This window comes from Phoxinus phoxinus (genome assembly GCF_949152265.1).
Source record: "Phoxinus phoxinus genome assembly, chromosome: 18".
Classification (NCBI taxonomy): Eukaryota; Metazoa; Chordata; class Actinopteri; order Cypriniformes; family Leuciscidae; genus Phoxinus; species Phoxinus phoxinus.
In genome coordinates this window covers 19,091,195-19,111,994 of record NC_136893.1, presented here as the reverse complement: position 1 = coordinate 19,111,994, position 20,800 = coordinate 19,091,195, and the positions used below count along the sequence as shown (strand labels likewise).

The following is a 20,800-nucleotide window of genomic DNA, read 5'->3' as shown; positions in this document are numbered from 1 at the left end:
AACAACATGAATAAGCCATATTTCACCACCAGAACATCGTACAGACATGGTTTTTGGCTCATATGCAATTATGTACCACACTCTAGCAAGTCGTGAGTGGCGAGTTTTGCCACTGCAAGCACCATTCACATTTTCTTCTGGAAATGTACGTTCTAGTTAATGGTGCTTGCCTATAGGCAAAGCAACATTAGTGTTATTGCTCATACTTATTATTCTTCTTTTTATAATTCTGGACAAAAGTTTGGCGCGAAACTCGCCCCGCACCGTTTGTCACAGACCCCTGGGTGAGGTGTCAAATCGACCGGCAAATTAAGGAGAGGTGTGCTATATCTTTTCTAAGCGATCGGGTGTACGATGTTCGCACAGCGGACGAAAAAGCGGCCAAAAAAGTCCCATTGACTTAACATTGCGGAATTTTCAGAAATTCAAATCCCAACTGTCATTTTTCACACACACAGACACAAAGGGCCTGACACCCCTGCATGTCTCCCCCTCTCTCTCCCTCAGAGGATTTATATTATCCAGCAGCCAATAAGTAATGGCCTAAAATCTTCATAGCCACACCATAGCAACCAGTTACAGCACCCTAGCAACCATAGGCTATAGGCACGAGGCCGCAGGCCTCGTGCACTCATTATAATGCACTCGTTTAATAGAGATTTTAAATACTCTGCGGCCGAGTGCCTAACCTTAGCCCTAACCCCATAGTAACCATCTGTGGAGCCCTAGCAACCACCCTGAAGTCCCTAGCAACTGCCTAGCAACCGCCTAGCAACCACCCAGAACACCCTAGCAACTGCCTAGCCACCACCTAGCAACCACCTAGAATGGCCTAAAATTTTCATAGCCACACCATAGCAACCAGTTACAGCACCCTAGCAACCATAGGCTACAGTCATTATAATGCACTCGTTTAATAGAGATTTTAAATACTCTGCGGCCGAGTGCCTAACCTTAGCCCTCATAGTAACCATCTGTGAAAACTACCAACCACCTAGTAACACCATAGCAACCACCAAAAATACCTTAGCAACCGCCCTGAACACCCTAGCAACCGCCTAGAAATGTCCTAGCAATCACCCAAATACCCTAACAACCACCCAGAAAACCTTAGCAATTGCCTAGAAACCACCCGGAACACCCTAGCAACCACCCAAAATACCTTAGAACTCCCTAGCAACACCCTAGCAACCAACCAAAATACATTAGAATTCCCTAGCAACACCATAGCAACCACCCAAAACACCTTAGAACACCCTAGCAACCACCCATAACACCATAGTAACCACCCGAAATACCTTAGAACTCCCTAGCAACACCATAGCAACCACCCAAAACACCTTCGAACACCCTAGGAACCACACATAACACCTTAGCAACCACAAAAAATACCTCAGAACTCCCTAGCAACACCATAGCAACCACTCAAAATACATTAGAACTCCCTAGCAACACCCTAGCAACCACCCAAAATACCTAAGAACTCCCTAGCAACACCATAGCAACCACCCATAACACCCTAGCAACCACCCAAATACCCTAGTAACCACCCAGAACACCGTAGCAACCACCCAGAACACCCTAGCAACCGCCTAGCAACACCCTAGCAACCACCCAGAACACCCTAGCACCCTAGAACACCACCTGAACAACATGAATAAGCCATATCTCAGCAGCAGAACATCGTACAGACATGGTTGTTTGCTCGTATGCAATCATGTACCACACTATAGCAACCGGGTCGTGTTTTTTGCCACTGCAAGCACCATTCACATTTTCTTCTGGAAATGTACGTTCTAGTTCTTCTTATTATTATTCCACACAAAAGTTTGGCGCGAAACTCGCCCCGCACCGTTTGTCACAGACCCCTGAGTGAGGTGTCAAATCGACCGGCTCATTGAGGAGAGGTGTGCTATATCTTTTCTAAGCGATCGGGTGTACGATGTTCGCACAGCGGACGAAAAAGCGGCCAAAAAAGTCCCATTGACTTAACATTGCGGAATTTTCAAAAATTCAAATCCCAACTGTCATTTTTCACACACACAGACACAAAGGGCCTGACACCCCTGCATGTCTCCCCCTCTCTCTCCCTCAGAGGATTTATATTATACAGCAGCCAATAAGTAATGGCCTAAAATCTTCATAGCCACACCATAGCAACCAGTTACAGCACCCTAGCAACCATAGGCTATAGGCACGAGGCCGCAGGCCTCGTGCACTCATTATAATGCACTCGTTTAATAGAGATTTTAAATACTCTATAAAAACTCACTCCTAGGCACGAGGCCGCAGGCCTCGTGCACTCATTATAATGCATTCGTTTAATAGAGATTTTAAATACTCTGCGGCCGAGTGCCTAACCTTAGCCCTAACCCCATAGTAACCATCTGTGAAAACTACCAACCACCTAGTAACACCATAGCAACCACCAAAAATACCTTAGCAACCGCCCTGAACAACCTAGCAACCGCCTAGAAATGTCCTAGCAATCACCCAAATACCCTAACAACCACCCAGAAAACCTTAGCAATTGCCTAGAAACCACCCGGAACACCCTAGCAACCACCGAAAATACCTTAGAACTCCCTAGCAACACCCTAGCAACCACCCAAAATACCTTAGAACTCCCTAGCAACCACCCAAAACACATTAGAACACCCTAGCAACCACCCATAACACCCTAACAACCACCCAAAATACCTCAGAACTCCCTAGCAACACCATAGCAACCACTCAAAATACCTTAGAACTCCCTAGCAACACCCTAGCAACCACCCAAAATACCTTAGAACTCCCTAGCAACCACCCAAAACACCTTAGAACACCCTAGGAACCACACATAACACCCTAGCAACCACCCAAAATACCGTAGAACTCCCTAGCAACACCATAGCAACCACCCAAAATACCTAAGAACTCCCTAGCAACACCATAGCAACCATCCATAACACCCTAGCAACCACCCAGAACACCATAGTAACCACCCAGAACACCCTAGCAACCGCCTAGCAACACCCTAGCAACCACCCAGAACACCCTAGCAACCACCTGAACAACATGAATAAGCCATATCTCAGCAGCAGAACATCGTACAGACATGGTTGTTTGCTCGTATGCAATCATGTACCACACTCTAGCAACCGGGTCGTGTTTTTTGCCACTGCAAGCACCATTCACATTTTCTTCTGGAAATGTACGTTCTAGTTTGTTTTGCTGTCCAGTTGTGCCATCCAGGCCAATGTGATTGACCTCATAAATATGCAAATAAAAACATTAAGCGTTCCACACATTTGCAGTGTGAAATAGTGTACAACCCAGCGGTACGTTTACAGTTTACCGTGCTAACAGTTTCAAGTGTAAAGAGTACAGATAAAGGAACAGGAGAGGAAAGGAAGTGTTGTAACTCTTCAGATGTTGTAAGTGGCACACGGCGCTTGAAATCTAATGAGTCAGCCGCCCGCAACCTCTTCCTCTTTCTAGACGCTCACCTCTCACCAGATCAAACCAGATGTCCTGACAAACAATGAGTCCACAACACCACAACTAAAGCTAACATCCGTGCACAACTCCAAGCACCCTGTTCAGCAACAAGCACACATCTCAGCACAACAACGAGTTCAGTTAGCTTATTCATCGAACACATCCTATTTATTACACAGCGGCGTGAAGATGCAGATGTGGTCATTTCAGCAAATACACACAAACAAAATTGGTGTAGAATTAACTTTGAAACCACTTTCACTTTTCACTTTTATTTCACTAATATACAACACAGAAACGACAAGTAACAATGAATTAAAAGTGAAATAGTAGAAAGACTGAAATAGCAATTTCTTGTCAAATGTACTCATATCTATAATAATGTTAATGTAATAGCCTAATCTGTTATATTTACAACTTTGAAAAATCATTTTTACAGTGTAATTTACTTTATTATATTAGCGTATATTATATTCAATATATGTTCAAACATTCAGAAAGCAATGTTATTGTTTTTTAAAGAATTCTCTAAGGCTGCATTCATTTGATCAAAAATACAGTAATTTTCTGAAATATTATTACAATTTAAAATAACTGCTTTCTATTTGAATATATTTTAAAAAGTAATTTATTCCCGTGATGGAAAAGCTGAATTTTCAGTCCTCAGTGTCACATAATCCTTCAGAAATCATTCTAATATACTGATCTGATGCTCCATTTATTATTATTATTATTATTATTATTATTATTATTATCAATGCTTAATATTTTTGTGGAAACCGTGATACATTTTTTTTCAGGATTTTTCGATAAATAGAAAGTTCATAAGAACAACATTTATTTGAAATAGAAATCTTTTGCAAAATTATAAATGTGTATTATATCATAAGCATTTCAGAATAGTTTTATTTGATCTGAGAGAGAAAAAATAAATAAATAATTCCGCAATTTACATGACGAGAAGCTGAGGTTTCTGTCATCCCAGTGTTTGCTAATAACATTGAGTGACTTCTGAGCGAACATGTGCCACATCAAGAGCTGGCATTAGAAAGCAGAAGCATCCCGTGCCCGCGGTCACAGCCAGCATCACTAAGCAGCTTCCTCTGAGAGTCAATACAACAGCCCCTATCCTGCAGCTTATGGGGGAGCAAAAGGTCACGACCTCTGGAGATAACAGGGCAAATGTGAACTGCAACTGTTACAGTCCAAACTAGCGATTGAATAAAGAAAATTATTTTATTAGGTTAGGAAGACTAAAGGGGCCTTTCCCGGATCCACCAATTTTGAACAAGACTGACAGTGTTTCAACTTCCTGCTGGGAGTTGGGAAACAGTGGCCATGTTGGCCTCTTTTCCCATTAATAGTGCATGAACTCCTCACATGCCATCCCATGATCATCAGTACACTGTGTGATTCTAGTCATCATTAACTACTAGTCCTGAAGCTTCAGGGTGTCTTATAACTGTGCTTATATATAGGATCAACATGTGAAGAGAATTGAATTCAATTTAGCCAGTGGCAATGTTGTAACCGCTCCACATTTAACATGTAAAAACAAAACAAAACAAGGACTTGAGGTGTACAAAAGAAGCATTAGTGGTCTACGAAAGTAAGAGTTTCAAATAAGAGGGAGCTGCCTCAAAGAACCAATGAGAAAAGGAAGTGGTTTTACTGAAGAGCAACCGCAGCAGAGCAGCGGCCCACCAGGAACTGGCTACGCTTCGGTCTTAAATCACTGCAAACACACATAACAGCCCTTTAAAGCAACACAGAGCCGCACTTGTAACTTCTCTTCCACTCGGTCACATGACTAAACTATCACGTTTGTTTGGAGGTTACAGCATGAGCCTGAGCAGAAACACTCACACTGCAAACGCACCCAATAATCAACTGGGCAAATTGGGTGACATCAATTCACTTTCCAAAATCCAACCAAATTTAAGAAGTTTAACAGTATCTTCAGCGGTTACCGGTTAGCCACTAATATGCACATTACTGCTAATATAGATTCCATTTTATTATTTGTTTATTATCTGTTATCATTTTAATTTCTTTATCAGAATTAAAAACACATGCAGGTACTGATTTGTAGCACAAATTTGTAGTTTTACCGTTTCTTCAACTTATTTACCTATAGCAGCAAATTAATCATAAATCTCACACATCACACGAAACTAGCTAACTTCCTGCGTTTTGCAAAATAAGGTGGATGCTGTGTATACTGCGCAGTGTGTAGTACACTAGCATCCTGTTCCAAAGACAGCCCATGTTTCTGCAACGTTCATGCATGATCACTACAGCATGAAGCAATCCTTGTTGGACCGAAACCTTGAGCTTTCTGGAAACCAGCCCAGATCCACTATAGGCTGCACCACCTCCATCCCTTATAAAAAAAAAGATGTAGCCGCTTGTTTTCTAAAAGGAGTATCAAAACCAACAGGCTTGAGAGCACTAGGCACAGAGAACCCCCAACCTGGCACCAAGCGTGAGAAACTCAGAGATCTCCTGAGGGCAAGAAACTTAACCCAGGAGAGGGGGAGGGAGAGAGAGAGAGAATGTTTGCTTTATATTCAAATATATGAGCCAAACTTTAGTCTATGGAGTTGGGAGGTTCTCTGCAGAAAGACATGCAACTAAATAAATGAGTAAATAAATGAATATGAGTAAGCTTGCTCTGTGCTATTAAAGACGAGGAAAACTCCCTTACACACACACACACACACACACACACACACAAATAGAATGAATGTCTGTCTGCTTGTCTGTTTTTAGATCTAAATCTTGCTTTCCTCTAACTTTATCCAGATGCCATAGCGGACTGGCCATGAATCATGTGACTTATCACTCCCTCCCTCTTCTTCAGACTTCTCCTTTCTGTCTCTCTTGCTGTCTTCCTAGCTTCCCTGCAGTCTTTGTCTCTTAATGAACATCTCTGGATCTCTTGTTTTCTTGCCAGGGCGGAAGCGTGAGAGTGTGTGTGTGTGTGTGTGTGTGTGTATGTGTGTGTGTGCACGCTTTTGAGGGGTGGCACCTTTCTGAAAACACCAGAAATGTAGTAAAAAATCTTCAAATTGTGATGCCCCAAAATGCCAAAGAATGCTTGGTGGGACATTTAAAAAAAAAAAAAAAAATTATGGGAGGTTTTTATGATTTTATGTGTTTGTTTATGTGGAACAGGGAAAGGACAGGAGACAAGAGGTGGAAAAAATACAGAAGAGAACAGATGAGATGTGAGGAGAAAAGAGGAGACTCAAGGAGAGGAGAGCAGACCGGGAGAGACTTCACATGCTGTAAAGTAAAAAAAAATCCAGCAACGACCAGAATATTTCTCTCAAGTATTAAACACAAAAAGCATTGTCAGTGAAGAAAAGAAAACACACAACAACATGATATATGGGTATAACCAGGACCAGACGGAGTCCACATTTTCTGCACTGATTTTAGAGGGAAAATCTCTGGAAGGGATTTAAACTTGGTAAAATGCAGTAGACTGAGCTAGAAGTACTTCACTCTCATTGGTGGCATCATTCAATTAGTAAAAATGAAAAGTGTGTCATAATTTACTCGTCCTCATGTTGTTTCAAACCTGAAAGGCTTTCTTTCTTCTGTTGAACACAAAAGAATGGTTTTGGTGACCATTGACTTCTATTGCATGTTCTCAGAATATCTCCTTTTCTGTTCCACAGATGGTTTGGAACGACACATGGGTAAATGTTGACAATAAATGGTGACAGAATGTTCAATTTTGGGTGACCGAACCCTTCAACAAAAAGGGAACTTTGTGAATTATGGAGTTTCTAATTCCATTTCCGTCTGGTCCTGGACACAACAAACAATATCCATCAGTATCTATCAGGACATCACTTGAAGAAACCAAAATGAACAAACCACATCAGAACACTCTTCATTCCATTAACACGCAAATAAACCACCACAAAAACACCCCAAACACAAACAGCAATGAGAGAAAAAGGCCGGTTACCAGAATGTCCATCATGGCTTGGCGGAGGGCAGCCTACTAGTCTTAAAATCCTCAATGATGTTAAATGCCTGGACACATGCATGTCATCCCCCCGCAGGCCGCGGACCTCTCCTTCACACGCAAACACATATAGCACAGGCCGGAATGCACAGGAACACAGGGCAACAGTAAGACACAAACACACACACACAAATAGGGAGAGAGAACGGTGAGGGAGAAAAAGAGAGAAAGACTTTATATTAGTCACATCAAGCAAATGCTCACAATTAAATCTATGACTTTGTGTTTTACGAATGAAGCTAATTTAGTCAGGCATGTTCATTTTAATCGTCTACTTAAATGAGCATATGGTGGCAGAAACGTTACGTTGCATAATATTGTTAAGGGAGAGATTCAAATGAAAACATCTGCAAACAAATTCACCATTGTATGAGATTTAACAGAGAAAATGACACATCCATCCCTCCATTCCATTTCAAACGGCTTGTCCTATGTCCATTCCCACCACCTCCACATGTACACTACTGTTCAAAAGATTGGGGTCGGCAAGATTTGTTTAATGTTTTTGGGAGAAGTCTCTTAGGCTCACCAAGGGTGCATTTATTTGATCAAATACAGTAAAACAGTTTTAACAGCATTAAAATAACTGTTTAAAAATATATGAATATGTTAAACATAATGTATTCCTGTGATGGCAAAGCAAAAATTTCAGCATCATTACTCCAGTCTTCAGTGTCACATGATCCTTCAGAAATCATTCTATGATGATTTGCTGCTCAAGAAACCATTTTACTGTAGCAATGGTGAAATCAATCGTAATGCTTAATATTTCTGTGGAAACCATAATAAATTTTTCAGGATTCAAGAATAGAAAACTTTTGTACTATTGTAAATGGTTTTACTGTCACTTTTCATTTAATTGAATAAAAGCATTAAAAAAAAAACATCTTACAGACCCCAAACTTTTGTAGCTTTAATTGTTAGGATTAGTCTGTATTTAATTTATACAATGAAGAAGACTAATCAATGTTATTTTACATTGGATTACTTTAATAAATGTATCTAGCATTTCTGTACCTGAATAGCCTGTTAGACCTACCTGAAAAACTTAAAGCACTACTTATGTCATTTATATCTTCTCGTATATCTTGTCATTTATATTCTATTGTATTTATTTGTGCTACTATTTGCAATTTGACTTCTTGACTTTTTTGTAAATTCAGTTCAATATCTGAAACCAAGCTTCCTTGTGCTATGTGTAAGCTGTTTGTTTAAAAAAAAAAAAAAAAAAAAAAAAACAGAGTGAGCAAACATTTAGCTGATAAATGTAATAATAATAAAATAAAATAACACATTTCTAAAGAGTCACCTAAGGGGGGAATTTCCTGTCAATGAATTTCAGGCCCTGTCAATGAATGTTTATAGCTGTCAACAAATGGGATGCTACATTTAGATCAAAATTAAATGTCTTCAATGCATTTTGGCTTTAATAAGATTAGATTTCCCCAATAAATAGGCAAGAATAAACAACCTGACGTCCTCCATCCTATTCTTTCCAACAACAAAGTACCTGAACGCGACGTAATCACGGCTTCAGAAGTGGGAAGTAAGACATTTCCGACAGCAGGTGAAGGCAGCATGTCTTGACCCCTCCCTCATTGTTATCTGATTATCAGTATATTTGCCCCACCTGCTCTCCCTCTTTACCCTCCTTATTTCCTTCCCTATTTATTCTCCGTTTGCTTTTTCTTGTGCCAGATTGTCATCATATCTGCGCTGTTGCATCGAGCATTGCCTTACTGATGGACAGTGTTTCCCATACGGTGTCATTTTTGATTGTTTGTTTTCTTTTTACTAAAAAGCCCATTAAACTCTGCGACTGAGTCCTTGCCTCATCCCTCAACCGCCTCTGACAGTTCATCTCATCGTCTCGGTTATTTAGCTTATGTATCTATCTTAATTTGACATGACTGGATAAAAGGGCTCTGAGTGTTCTTGCATCTTCTGACCAGAGAATGTCCATTATTTCCCCATAATTATATTAACTAAAGACATTTCCGTGACCTTTCAATCACCTTTTTATGATTTCATTCATTTCCATGACTTTTCCAGGCCTGTATATTACACTTTTGAAATTCTCTGGTATTTCCAGGACCAATATGAACCCTGGGAATGAAGTAGTCTGTTCAATAGGTTGTATCTTAATGTCACAGGTCAGGTCTGTTTCTTGGAGTTTCTCTTCCACTGAATTCATTTGAAAAGCTCTGGTAAAATGTGTTTTCAATGTTTTGTAGGCTAAACTATTTACATCAGCCTATTCACATTAAATCAAATGTGGCGCATACTCCTCTAATCCATGCTGTACAGAAAATCACACAAATGACATGAAATTAAATATATTATTCTAAAAATACAAGTCTAATACCTTTTGAGAACTCGATCTTAACCAAAATCAAACTTTACTAAATCACCACATATCACTTATGACCTGTCGTCTGACGTTAAATAAAAATCTGCCAAGAATCACCCACAAATCATGAAAAAAATCAGCCCCAGATGTTCAGCCAGCTGCCAAGATCCTGTGCCACACACAGATGTGAGCTAAGAAGGTCAATGAGTTCATAACCCAGTGAGAAACTGGCATGGGATCTCAAATAGGACCAAATATGAAAACTTTTACCATATTTAATTAATATTAACGCCACTAATACTACTACTTCCACAAACACTGCTGTTAATGCCATTCTAAGAAGGACAAATGTAATCTTACTACCCTCAATATACGTATTAAAACTATGAACTTTTAATAGAACTATAGATCAGGTCGACTGATACTTACATGGCTCCAGGTTTTAGGGGTAAGATAATATCTCTGGACTGTCAGCTAACCTCCACTAGATTTTCCGGAGAGGGGTTTGCGACTACGCAGGGAACTAAAGGCACTGCTGAGTCTGCTATGGCCACAATCTCCTACTTCCCTTTTAACTCTGTGAAGGAGAGAGGAGGAAGGGGAGCTACACATGAAAAGAGGAAACGTTCAACAGAAGACTGGGGAAGAAAAGCGGACATTGGCGAGGACATGCGTAAGAAAAAAACAGAGATGGAAGGCAAAAACATAAGCTCTAAAAGAATGAGGGAGGGAGTGGACGCTGTTAGCCAGCCTCTCTACGGACACAATGTGATGTTTTAGTGATGTATGTGTCATGAAATGGCATTTGGACACTTGAAAAAGGACCAAACTAAACTGGTTTTCCATAGCAAAGAGTTAAAAGAACGGTTTGACCCAAAATGAATATTCTGTCATCATTTACTCACCCGCATGTTGTTCCAAACCTGTATGACTTTCGTTCCTCTGTGGAATATAAAAGAAGATATTTTGAAGACAATGCTGGTTGCTCTTTTCAATGCAGTTACATAGAATGGAGAAAGCTTTCAATTGTCAAAAACAACACAAAAGCACCATTAAAGTATCATAACAGTTGTTTATATTAATCTAAGTCTACATAAAAGATTTGTGAGAGTAACATACTAAAATGATCATTATTTGAGATAAATATAATGATAAGATTATAATCTCCCCCACAGAGGGCTGATAACTTGAGTCAATTTGTAAATTAATCATTTAGACTTATTTTGTGAACCAAACCAACTGATTTCAATGAAATGATCTGTTTAAAATGAACGGCTGGTTCATGAATTAGATGTTACAATTCACATGAATGCGCTAAGAAGAACAGAGTAAGCTTTACATTGAATAATGACTTAAAATGTTAAGTCTATTTCCTTCACAAGGGTCCTTCAAAAAAAGTAATCATTTGACTTCAGAAAACTTGCAATATTTGTATGAACCACTTTATGGCACTTTTATGAAGTTTTTAACCTTTTTTCTGAAGCTTGAAAGCTGCATGGAAAATAGCTTCCAGTATGAAGTCATATAGTTTTAGAAAGACATGAGGTGGGTGAGTAAATTGTTTGCGAGACATGATGGATTGGAATGGAGAATGTGATAATCACAGGCATGTAAAATTTGTGTAAAAAGAGAAATAGAAACAGGAAGTATAAGACAAGTGACAGAGAAGAGTGTGATTGTGAAAGAGAGAGAAGACAAGAGGAAAGTGGAGTGTGATGAAAGAAAGAGAGAGAGACCAAAAGAAAGAAAGAGCGAAAGAAAGCAAGAAAGAAAGAAAGCAAGAAAGAACGAGTGATATGGCTCCAAAATGGCAAATGGCTCCATTTTTTTACAGCGACACCAGGCTAATGCTGGGAACTTGCACTCCAAACTTTTCCTCAGACCAAAACATGAAAACGGACAAAACAACAATGGCGCAATGAACTCAAGTTGTTTATGCGTACACTTGAATTCTTCAGCTTTCAACTGTTGGGTCGTGACCCCAAAATTTGTTCTGTTCAGGGTCTGACAGGGTTACGGACAGCAGGGATATAAACAATGCTAAATGCAAATAGTAAAGTGCAACATAATCATGCATCATTAGATACAGCAAAATGCTTGTTGTCACAACTCAATTGTATTTTGCCGCATATTCATCTTTTTTTTTTTTGCTAGAGTCAAAAGATGCCATGACCTCATCTTTGAAAACCATGAACAAAAGTACTTTGTCAGGGATGGGTCCTGAATGATTCAACTCCTCACTGAAATACTGTAAAACTATTTATCAAGTTTTACTCCAGCATATGATGTGAAAACAATGCATATCGAAATTATTTGGACAAGCAAGGCGTTCAAGTCGGGGCTTGGTTTTGCCGAGCAATGACACCAGCGTTGTGTTTCTTTCATCATAAAACAAGCAGTATCATGAAAAACATTGTTGGCCTTTCCTGGACAGCATTTGTCCCCTCATCAACTTTCTGACAATTTAACAACCTAATCCTTCCCCTTTCAACCATTTTAGCTTTATTGACAATATAATCACTGTTTTCCACATACCGCATGTCAATAATGCCAATAAAACACTTTTACTAAACCTAACTAATTTATCATTTAACTGACACTTTTATTCAAATAAACTACATGTTACATAGACAGTCTTCCTATAGAAGCCAAAAGCTCAATGGGGATTAGTGTGCAACTTGAACCTACAACACTTCGGCATGCCCGTCATTCACAAAGTTCAACACATCAGAAGAGTCATGTATTGAATATAGAAAGACGTGTTTACTGCCTGTTTATCTAGTTCACGTAGCAACACATTTAATCGTATTTGAATTCAAAATTAACACAAAGAAATGCAAAAAGAAAAAAAGTAACGTTTAGGTCATGACTGCACTAGATTTCCATCCATTCAAATGTTCTCAAGGATGAGAATGTCCTGCCCCCTAATACCACCTGCAAAATAATGAGTGAGTGAATGAATGAATCAATTAATGAATGAATCAATTAATGAATCAATCCCCTATAGCAACAACAACTCACAAAAGCTACTGACTTTAAAAGTGTTTAAATTTAGCTTACTATTCATAATGTAAAAATGCCACCTTTGCAATGGCGAAACACTTTTTGTTTTAAAAGGAGCTGTGTTTGCTTGGTTGAATTAGTGCTTCAGAGAGAACGACTAGCCCCTTATGAACCCTGCACAACCCTGAAGGCCCTGAATAAGGGAATCATTTATTCAGGATTCTGCTCCAGTGACTGGTCACATTGCTTTTCTATTTTCTCTGGTTTTGTTCATTCAGTAACTGTTGTTGAATAATGCCTATACAGCAGACAGAATGAGGTTGCAATAGGATGTGGTTTAAGATCTCTTATCTGCAAACCATACTGACGGAACTCGTCATTTTTTACAAAAATATGCAAAAACAATGCAAAAACTTGTCAGACCATCATTTCCTATGGTCTACTTTACATACTCTTGTCAAATAAAAAAGTGACAGGAGAACTACCCCTCTGAAAAAGAACAGCGTAACAATCTCATAAAAAGTATAGTGGCTTTTACTCCATGTCTATAAACTTTGAAGCCATCTATATATGTGGTGGTTTAGTGCAGTGTTAACTTATCTGCGTCACTTTCAATGGCTGCAGTTTGAATTGAATGTGGTAAAATACAGGGCTGTACGTACGTTACATTTTTTTGAACATAGCACTGGTGCTACAGATGTTGAAAGTTTTGTCACACAGGCCACACAAATAGCATAAAACGGCTGAAACCTTTTCTGAAAACACATCAATAACCATTCGTTTAGGGGTGGGCAATGTGACCAATCCAATATAGCCTATATATATATATATATATTCTTACAGTGTATTTAGTTATATTGTTTTATCTATTGTTTTTGAAATTATGGACCAAACTAAATAAAATTAATATGAATAGAAGTCTCATAAAATGATGAGTAACAAAGCGCCCATTTTTCTTGTGCATATGGTATGTTAACAAGAGAAATATTACCTGTGCTATATATTGCACTAATATACTTGAATATATTTACATAATATATCTCTATTCCTAATGTCTTTATTGTTAATCTGTACAGGCTATCTCTGTTAATAAAAAAATAAATACACACATTTTTATCAAACAGCCTCAATACAAGTATCCACATCCCTCCAAAACAACCTTTCAATCTTCCAGAGCATGCTTGACATAAAATCCAAAACTAAATTTGAAGTTTGACAATTTGATCTGACGTTATTCCGCCAAACTACTTCTCACCACTACTTTCTGTTGGTTTAGAGGATTTTTATCTCCAATTCCAAACATCCCCCTATCGTTTCAGAAAGAAAAATGACGAGCGTGTCAACTACACATCTGAGGTGTAAGTCGGCGTTGCTAGGTGAAAATAAAAACAAAGCTTGAGTCAGTGTGTCTGTGAGTATCACGTTCTTTTTCAACGCTTATTGTGCTTATAGCGTTCTGTGCTTTTTCTTATTCACTCATATTTCTTTAATCACTCTAATATGTCAATACATTTTAAGCAGTAGCTACTTTGCAGCGTGAATAGGCCTAGCCTATATTTGCATGTCATGCACGAATTAAATCTGCAGCACACGAGTGGGGAAAAAAGTTTGTCTTCAGGGAGTGGAAGTGCAACGGATCACAAAACTCATGGTTCCGATCATATTACGGATTTTTTTGTGTCACGGATCGGCTCAGCAAAAGTTCAAACATTATTAAAGACAAGTGAACAGTCAGTAAAGAAATAAGAACAAATACACTAATTACAAGCATAGATAAATACAATATAACAAAGTTACAAATAAAGTAAGGTTTAACAGTAGTATTTAGGCACAGAAATGTAATAATTAAATGTCAAATAACACTACATAGTGTTCGCTGTATAAATTAAATATAGTGTAATTATTGTTAAAGTTGTCTTTTGTTGATTAACATGAATGACATAAACATCAGCAGGTATTTATAGGCTGCTGTAACTTTAAGAGCTAATGCACGGATCGAACACATTTCTTTCTCTGTTTATGTTCACTTAAGACATTACCAACTGTGTTTAAGTGAAAAAAGCCAATACGGGCATTTTTCACATAGTTTTTTGTGTACGTGTCGTGTCTGTTCAAGAAATATGTCAGGAAAATGCATTTTCTATTCAGTTGTTTTTCGGGCTGCACAGTGCACACAATAAACATAAAACACGACCAGAGTAGTCCGATTCATCAACAAGTTACACTTATGAACAGATTGCAGATGCATTCGAGTGTAACAGATTATCGGAAAAGAACAAATGTAGGGTGGGGACTTAGTTCAATGCATCAGTTGTTCTGTATACGTCAAAAAATTAAACATGTAGGCTATCTTTCAAAATAAAATACATAATATGCATTTAGAAAATAGAGTGAATTTTTATTTCAGGCCAACTTTAATGAATCATAAAAAAAGACTTAAGGCCAAAGTATAGCCTACTTCACTTTAAGTTTTTATGAATTTCGTCATCAGAAGAGTATGCGCGTACTGTACGCGCACCGCCGTACTTTTGTAAACGGTTACACGTGCGTTTTCCCCCCCCCAGTAATTCACGAGTTCACACTTACATCAAATTAAACAGAGTGAAGATTATGCGTATTTATCGCGCTGTCCGGGGGGAGTGTGCGCTCGACTGTGCGTGTACTGTATAAAAACTAAGAACCCAGAGGTTGCTGGCTTGAATTGAATCCTTCCTTGAATTAACTTACTGAAATTACATTGAGATAAATTTTATTGAACTTTGTTCAATATTTATAAAACATTTATATATTAAAGGGGGAAGGGGCCTCCTCTGTTGAAAAAAATATAATTCTATAGAGGAAACTTCTAATTTTATCTTCTGGCTATAACGAACACAAAAAAAAAGTTCTAAATGACTCATCCTGCACTACAGATTTTTGTCCAATCAAATACCACCTGCAACTGCCGAGTATATATCAAATCATGGTTCATGGCTGTGACATAACTAAAGTCTATTGACTATTTTAAAAAGAGAGAGAGACAGAGACAAAGAGAGATAATTATTTTGCTCAAACTCGCTTTTTCAATGGGAAACATCAGCACAATAAAGAATGGGGTCCTTAAAGCACCACTAATAATAATCTCTAGCCTAGTTCTTGGTTGCTGATTTAAATTAGGTTTCGCTAGTTTTCAAGGTCTTTATTCCCTGACTAGATTGGCCATGATCACTTTATCTCCTGTGGTAATATATGGTTTAATTAATGCCAAATGCATCATTACAATAAAGACAATGCAAACACAGTGTCCTCTGTGAATGTAAGGGATCAAATGAAGTAAGCTCACTAAACCTGATTCCTGGTACAGCAGAGATGCTGAAGATATCAAAGCAGCTGAGCTTTGACTGGCATGCCCACGTGGAAGCTTACTTGGTGTTTCAAAGCATGTCATTCTTTTCGCTAAATATAGACCTTGTTGTTGTCACCACAAACTAAGAAGGCTACATACACTATGATGATTAGGGTGAATTCAGGTTGATTGGGACACTTTTTTGCCATTGAGATGACTGGAACCATTTGTTCAAAGTCAAGTCACCCTCATTTATGAAGCGCCTTTTACAATACAGATAGTTTCAAAGCAGCTTTACAGTAATAATAGGAAATGAATGCAACACAGATTGTTTGGGCAATCAACCTGAATTCACCCATTTAATTTCGTCAAGCAACAGACATGCCTGTGGTGTGGTCAACAAATAAAAATCCAGGCTTGACGTCCTCAGGGAAACCAAAAGGTCACGTATTAGACAGTCATTGATTGGACATAAATATCTCTTAACCTCGGGAATTCTGTTTTCTGACGTCAGAGCTGCGCGAGCTCTGTGTCTCCCCTCCATTTCTGCAGGGACACGCGCGAACGCGTTCAAAGCGTTGTACCGCCACGCGACACCGCGGGCCCCGCCCCCCGATCGCGACGAGAACGCGCAAACAGAATTCATTCACCCGAAGGTTTCGCGCGTGCATCGCGAGCGCGCTTTACTATACAGCCAGCGAAAGGGAAAAAGATAAGAACATCTTTCGAGACGAAAAAGACACGCACAAAAAAACATTCGGGGTTTATTCTCATTGGTTACGTAAAACATGCGGTTAATTGAAAGAAATGCAGACGTAGAAATATGTCAGTGACAAATGATAACCTGTGCTTTATCCTCCCCCACTTCCTAGATGTTTGAATTGAAAATATCCCCCTTCATACAACGCTATAATCCGTGCATTAGCTTTCACTCTCCGATGAACTGAAATGCCCCAAACCAACATTGTATCAGCTCACACTGCTTTACGGGTAGAGATTTAAAGCATCGGCTGTGGTGAAACCATAATGTGTTATGCAAATATTGTTTTTGTGAGGAAAATTCAAACCCGTAATGCCCGTGACACACACACACACCGGCGCACGACTAGCATACTGCATGGGGCTCACAAAATACATCTTACAACAGATGACAACTCAGTTTAGCCTTCCAACCAGATATCTATCCCATTCTGATGAAGCGAAACGGGGGACGCGAAAATAAGCGGCATTCCCTCCTCGACTGCGAATAAGCGCTGTATAGTCTATCTCGGATACATTCAACCGCTCCATTTCTAGGAAAGCTTCGTTTACACAGCCATAGAAGTAAGTTCCTGCCCATAAGACTGCAAAAAAACAAACGTAGAGACAGAAGGTTGGGGTTTACAGAGGACGACTCATTCTTCGGGGGGGGAAACGGAAAAGAACCCACCATCCACTGGCAAACTCAACGTTTATGCTATTGAAAAACGCTAACGATGACAATACTTACAATTTTGGCATTAAAATGATCTGGAGGGCGGTAGCCGTTTCGTTTTCTGAAGCACATCCGTTTGTTTTTGCCTGTTTTGTGTGTAAAATACAGTATCTTTTTTTCCTCCAATGTTCCAGCTTGAGAATCGACACCCTTACGGAGGCAGGCTGAGGATGAATTGCGCATGCGCTGATTTAGACAGTTCTACTCAGTCGATTGACGAAGGACTTCCTCAGTAATTGTCATTTCCAGCGGAACTTTTCAAGTGGATCTGCCCATAATATTAATAATAGTAGCCTACACATTGCGTTGATTAAAGTAACACACAAAAAAAAACTGTATGGTTAATAAGCACTTTTTGTGTTATAGCCTAACTTATAGGTTGTTATAGGCTACTAAACGTTTGGGACTTCAGTCATAGAATAATTAGGCCTTGCATTAACTGACTTTAATATAGCCTACCTATACAATCATTTCCCTTTCATGTATTCTCTCTTATGTGAATAACCCAAACATTCACATAACTTCTACCCAACTTAAATATGTGATTTTCTTTACATGTAGGCTATATAACAGTTTATTGACCTCAAAGCAGACATGAGGATTTAAATTATATAGCATTTATATTAATTGAATCATCATTATTTCATAGATTATAATCATGTCTTCACAGAAACCTTGTAAATATCCAGCAGGGGGCGCCAAACACTAAAAGAACAACGAGTCACAAAAATACCCCAACAGCATTTCTGCAAGATTCCTGAAGATAATAAAATAAAATTCATAATAAATATCAAATAGAAGCACCTCAAAGGGCTTAACATGCAAGTTTTACTGCTTTGAATTATCTAGATTCGTTTTATTGCCAGATTCAATGTGCTTTTACTAATAGAGTCAGTATTGTGAATTATCTGAAGTAGTGTGTGTCTCTTGATAAAAATCCACTGTTCAACAGTTAAAGTGTGTGAGCTTAGGAAGTGGATGAGGGTTACGAGGGGACACCTATGCGGCGACCACTTGGTGTCAGTAAAGCTCTCTGCCTCATTGTAGGGCTGAACCCCCATACACCATTAAGAAGTCCGTAGTTTGATTTATCATGATTAAATGCGTATCCTATACTAAAAGCACCTATTTTGCTGAGCATTTAGTTAGGCACAATAAGAATGTCTTTAAAAAGCTATTCCTTTTAGGTATAATTAATGATAGTCTATGTTGTTGAGGCTATTTTCTCTCCCCACCTTGCTAACAGCTCAGCTAATTGTGTTATCTGCTTCCTGTCATCTTCATCACCCCCATCTTTAATTTAAGAGACATGAAACTGACCAATCTTTCCCTCCCCTCTAATTACAATGCTGACATAATGACTTTAAGCCATAATAAGGTTGAATTCTGACTTTGTTTACCTCTCTCTGATGCAGAGAACCAACATGTTTGCTCAGGGTGAAGACTCAAATAGCATCACACTTAAAGCACTTTGCTTGGTCATTAGCTCTCTTTCTGCCACAACGTCAGCAATCTGAAAGGTGATTAGAGGGCAGTTTTATTACTCAGACACTATCCTCATGCACACCTTACAAGACTCATCATCCGCTCAGAGTCCGACCCCCCGCTGCCAGATTCACCCCCTGATGCTTTACAGATCTTTCACACACACACAAAAAAAGTCTTGCTGACAGAAATCTGTGTTTGACTGCTGACATTGCAAGCTGCCCTATTCTTTACTCTCACTTCTATTTGCCAGTAATGTCAGTCTGGGCTTCTTCTTTTTTTTTGTTTTTTACCATGAAAACCTCTGTGCTTTAGCTGAAGATTTTCATTTTGTCTATATGGGTTTTTGTTCTCGATAATAATCTGCTGAGATGGAATTACTGAACATCCAGTCTCCACTTTGGCATCCCCCTTTGGTTTCCAAAACCCAGTTTGGAGATATAGCAGAAACTATGAAATATGATACAATAAGATCAGAGGTTCAGACATGTTATTGCAAGAGCTGCTCAGTGGCTTTTATACAACATTCAGTCCTAGTCTATATATTGCTCAAAAATGAATGTTGCTAAAAATGAACAGAATTAAATACATTCCTATATCGGTACCATATTGTTTACCAGTCAATGTACAATTACATTCAATATATTTTACATTTAGATTACCTTTGCTGTCATATATCCAGTGTTGTTATCATTTAGGAAAATTATAAACAATAAACTGAAATAAGTTTAAGTATCCCAAAATTTCTAAAACTAAAATAAAAATCTAATTAAAGATCAATTTAAATATATATAAAAAAAAATTATAATGACATAAGAATACAATTACTAAAACTTAAACTAAAATTACAATGAAAACTATAAAAACATCAATAAACACAATAATAGTAATAGTATATAAATAATACAAAATAGCACTTCAAGTTAAAACTTAAAGCACTAATAATGAAAAAAAACGTACTTTATTTCTACATAAATTATAGAATTGTAATATTGGTCATTTATTCAATTACCATCTATAACATTAAAATAACTTTCGGTAAATAATTGGTCATTTGGAATTTAAAAATCTGCTACATCCCTAAGCTTATGGTAGTACGATAATATATTTAATGAAATTTGCAACATTAGCTATGTTTCCACCTATGCACATTTTGGATATCGCATAAAATACCTCTGGATGGAAACACAAAGATTCGCATAAATTCTAAAAATGTGCATAAAAATCTTACGCGCTCAATTGAGACAGATACATTCTTTATCCGATAAGAAAACAAGCACATAAACGACGATGGAAACATATTTACTGTTCATATCTTATATGCTCAGAAACCAAGGTTCGTTGACTAGATTTTTTAGAAAGTCCAATACAGATTTGGCATGCAAGGCCACAATATAGTCTGCATTTTCAGTCTCAGAGCATTCAGGAAATATTTTATTTTTGGCCTTCAGTTATCTGCGGTTGATGGTCAGGCCCTTCTCATCCTCCAGGATCTCTTCAACTCTTCGTCTCTGAATAGAGCATAAAAACAAAAGCAACAGAAATGTTGAAATTTTAATTTGAAAAGTTCATATTCCTAAAGATGCCCTTCCAAGTTTAATTATAATATGAATGTTAATAAGGTTCTGACTTTATCTTGTG

General features: G+C 38.3%; 1 protein-coding gene across 13 annotated transcripts in view; it reads right to left on the bottom strand.

Moving 5' to 3' along the window:
- The window catches only part of rgs19 (regulator of G protein signaling 19), a 72,067-nt gene extending 54,212 nt beyond the window's left edge, over positions 1-17,855 (bottom strand). For 5 of the 13 annotated variants that reach the window (XR_013794854.1, XR_013794855.1, XR_013794856.1 and 2 more), the window contains exon 1: positions 17,690-17,838. Coding sequence is in view for 8 of the 13 variants with exons in the window: in XM_079588417.1 (XP_079444543.1) it covers positions 17,690-17,746 (57 nt within the window). In the remaining 5 variants the exon portion in view is untranslated. The other 8 variants (XR_013794857.1, XM_079588422.1, XM_079588423.1 and 5 more) reach the window with 7 other exon arrangements.
- Between the last annotated feature and the right edge of the window lie 2,945 nt (positions 17,856-20,800).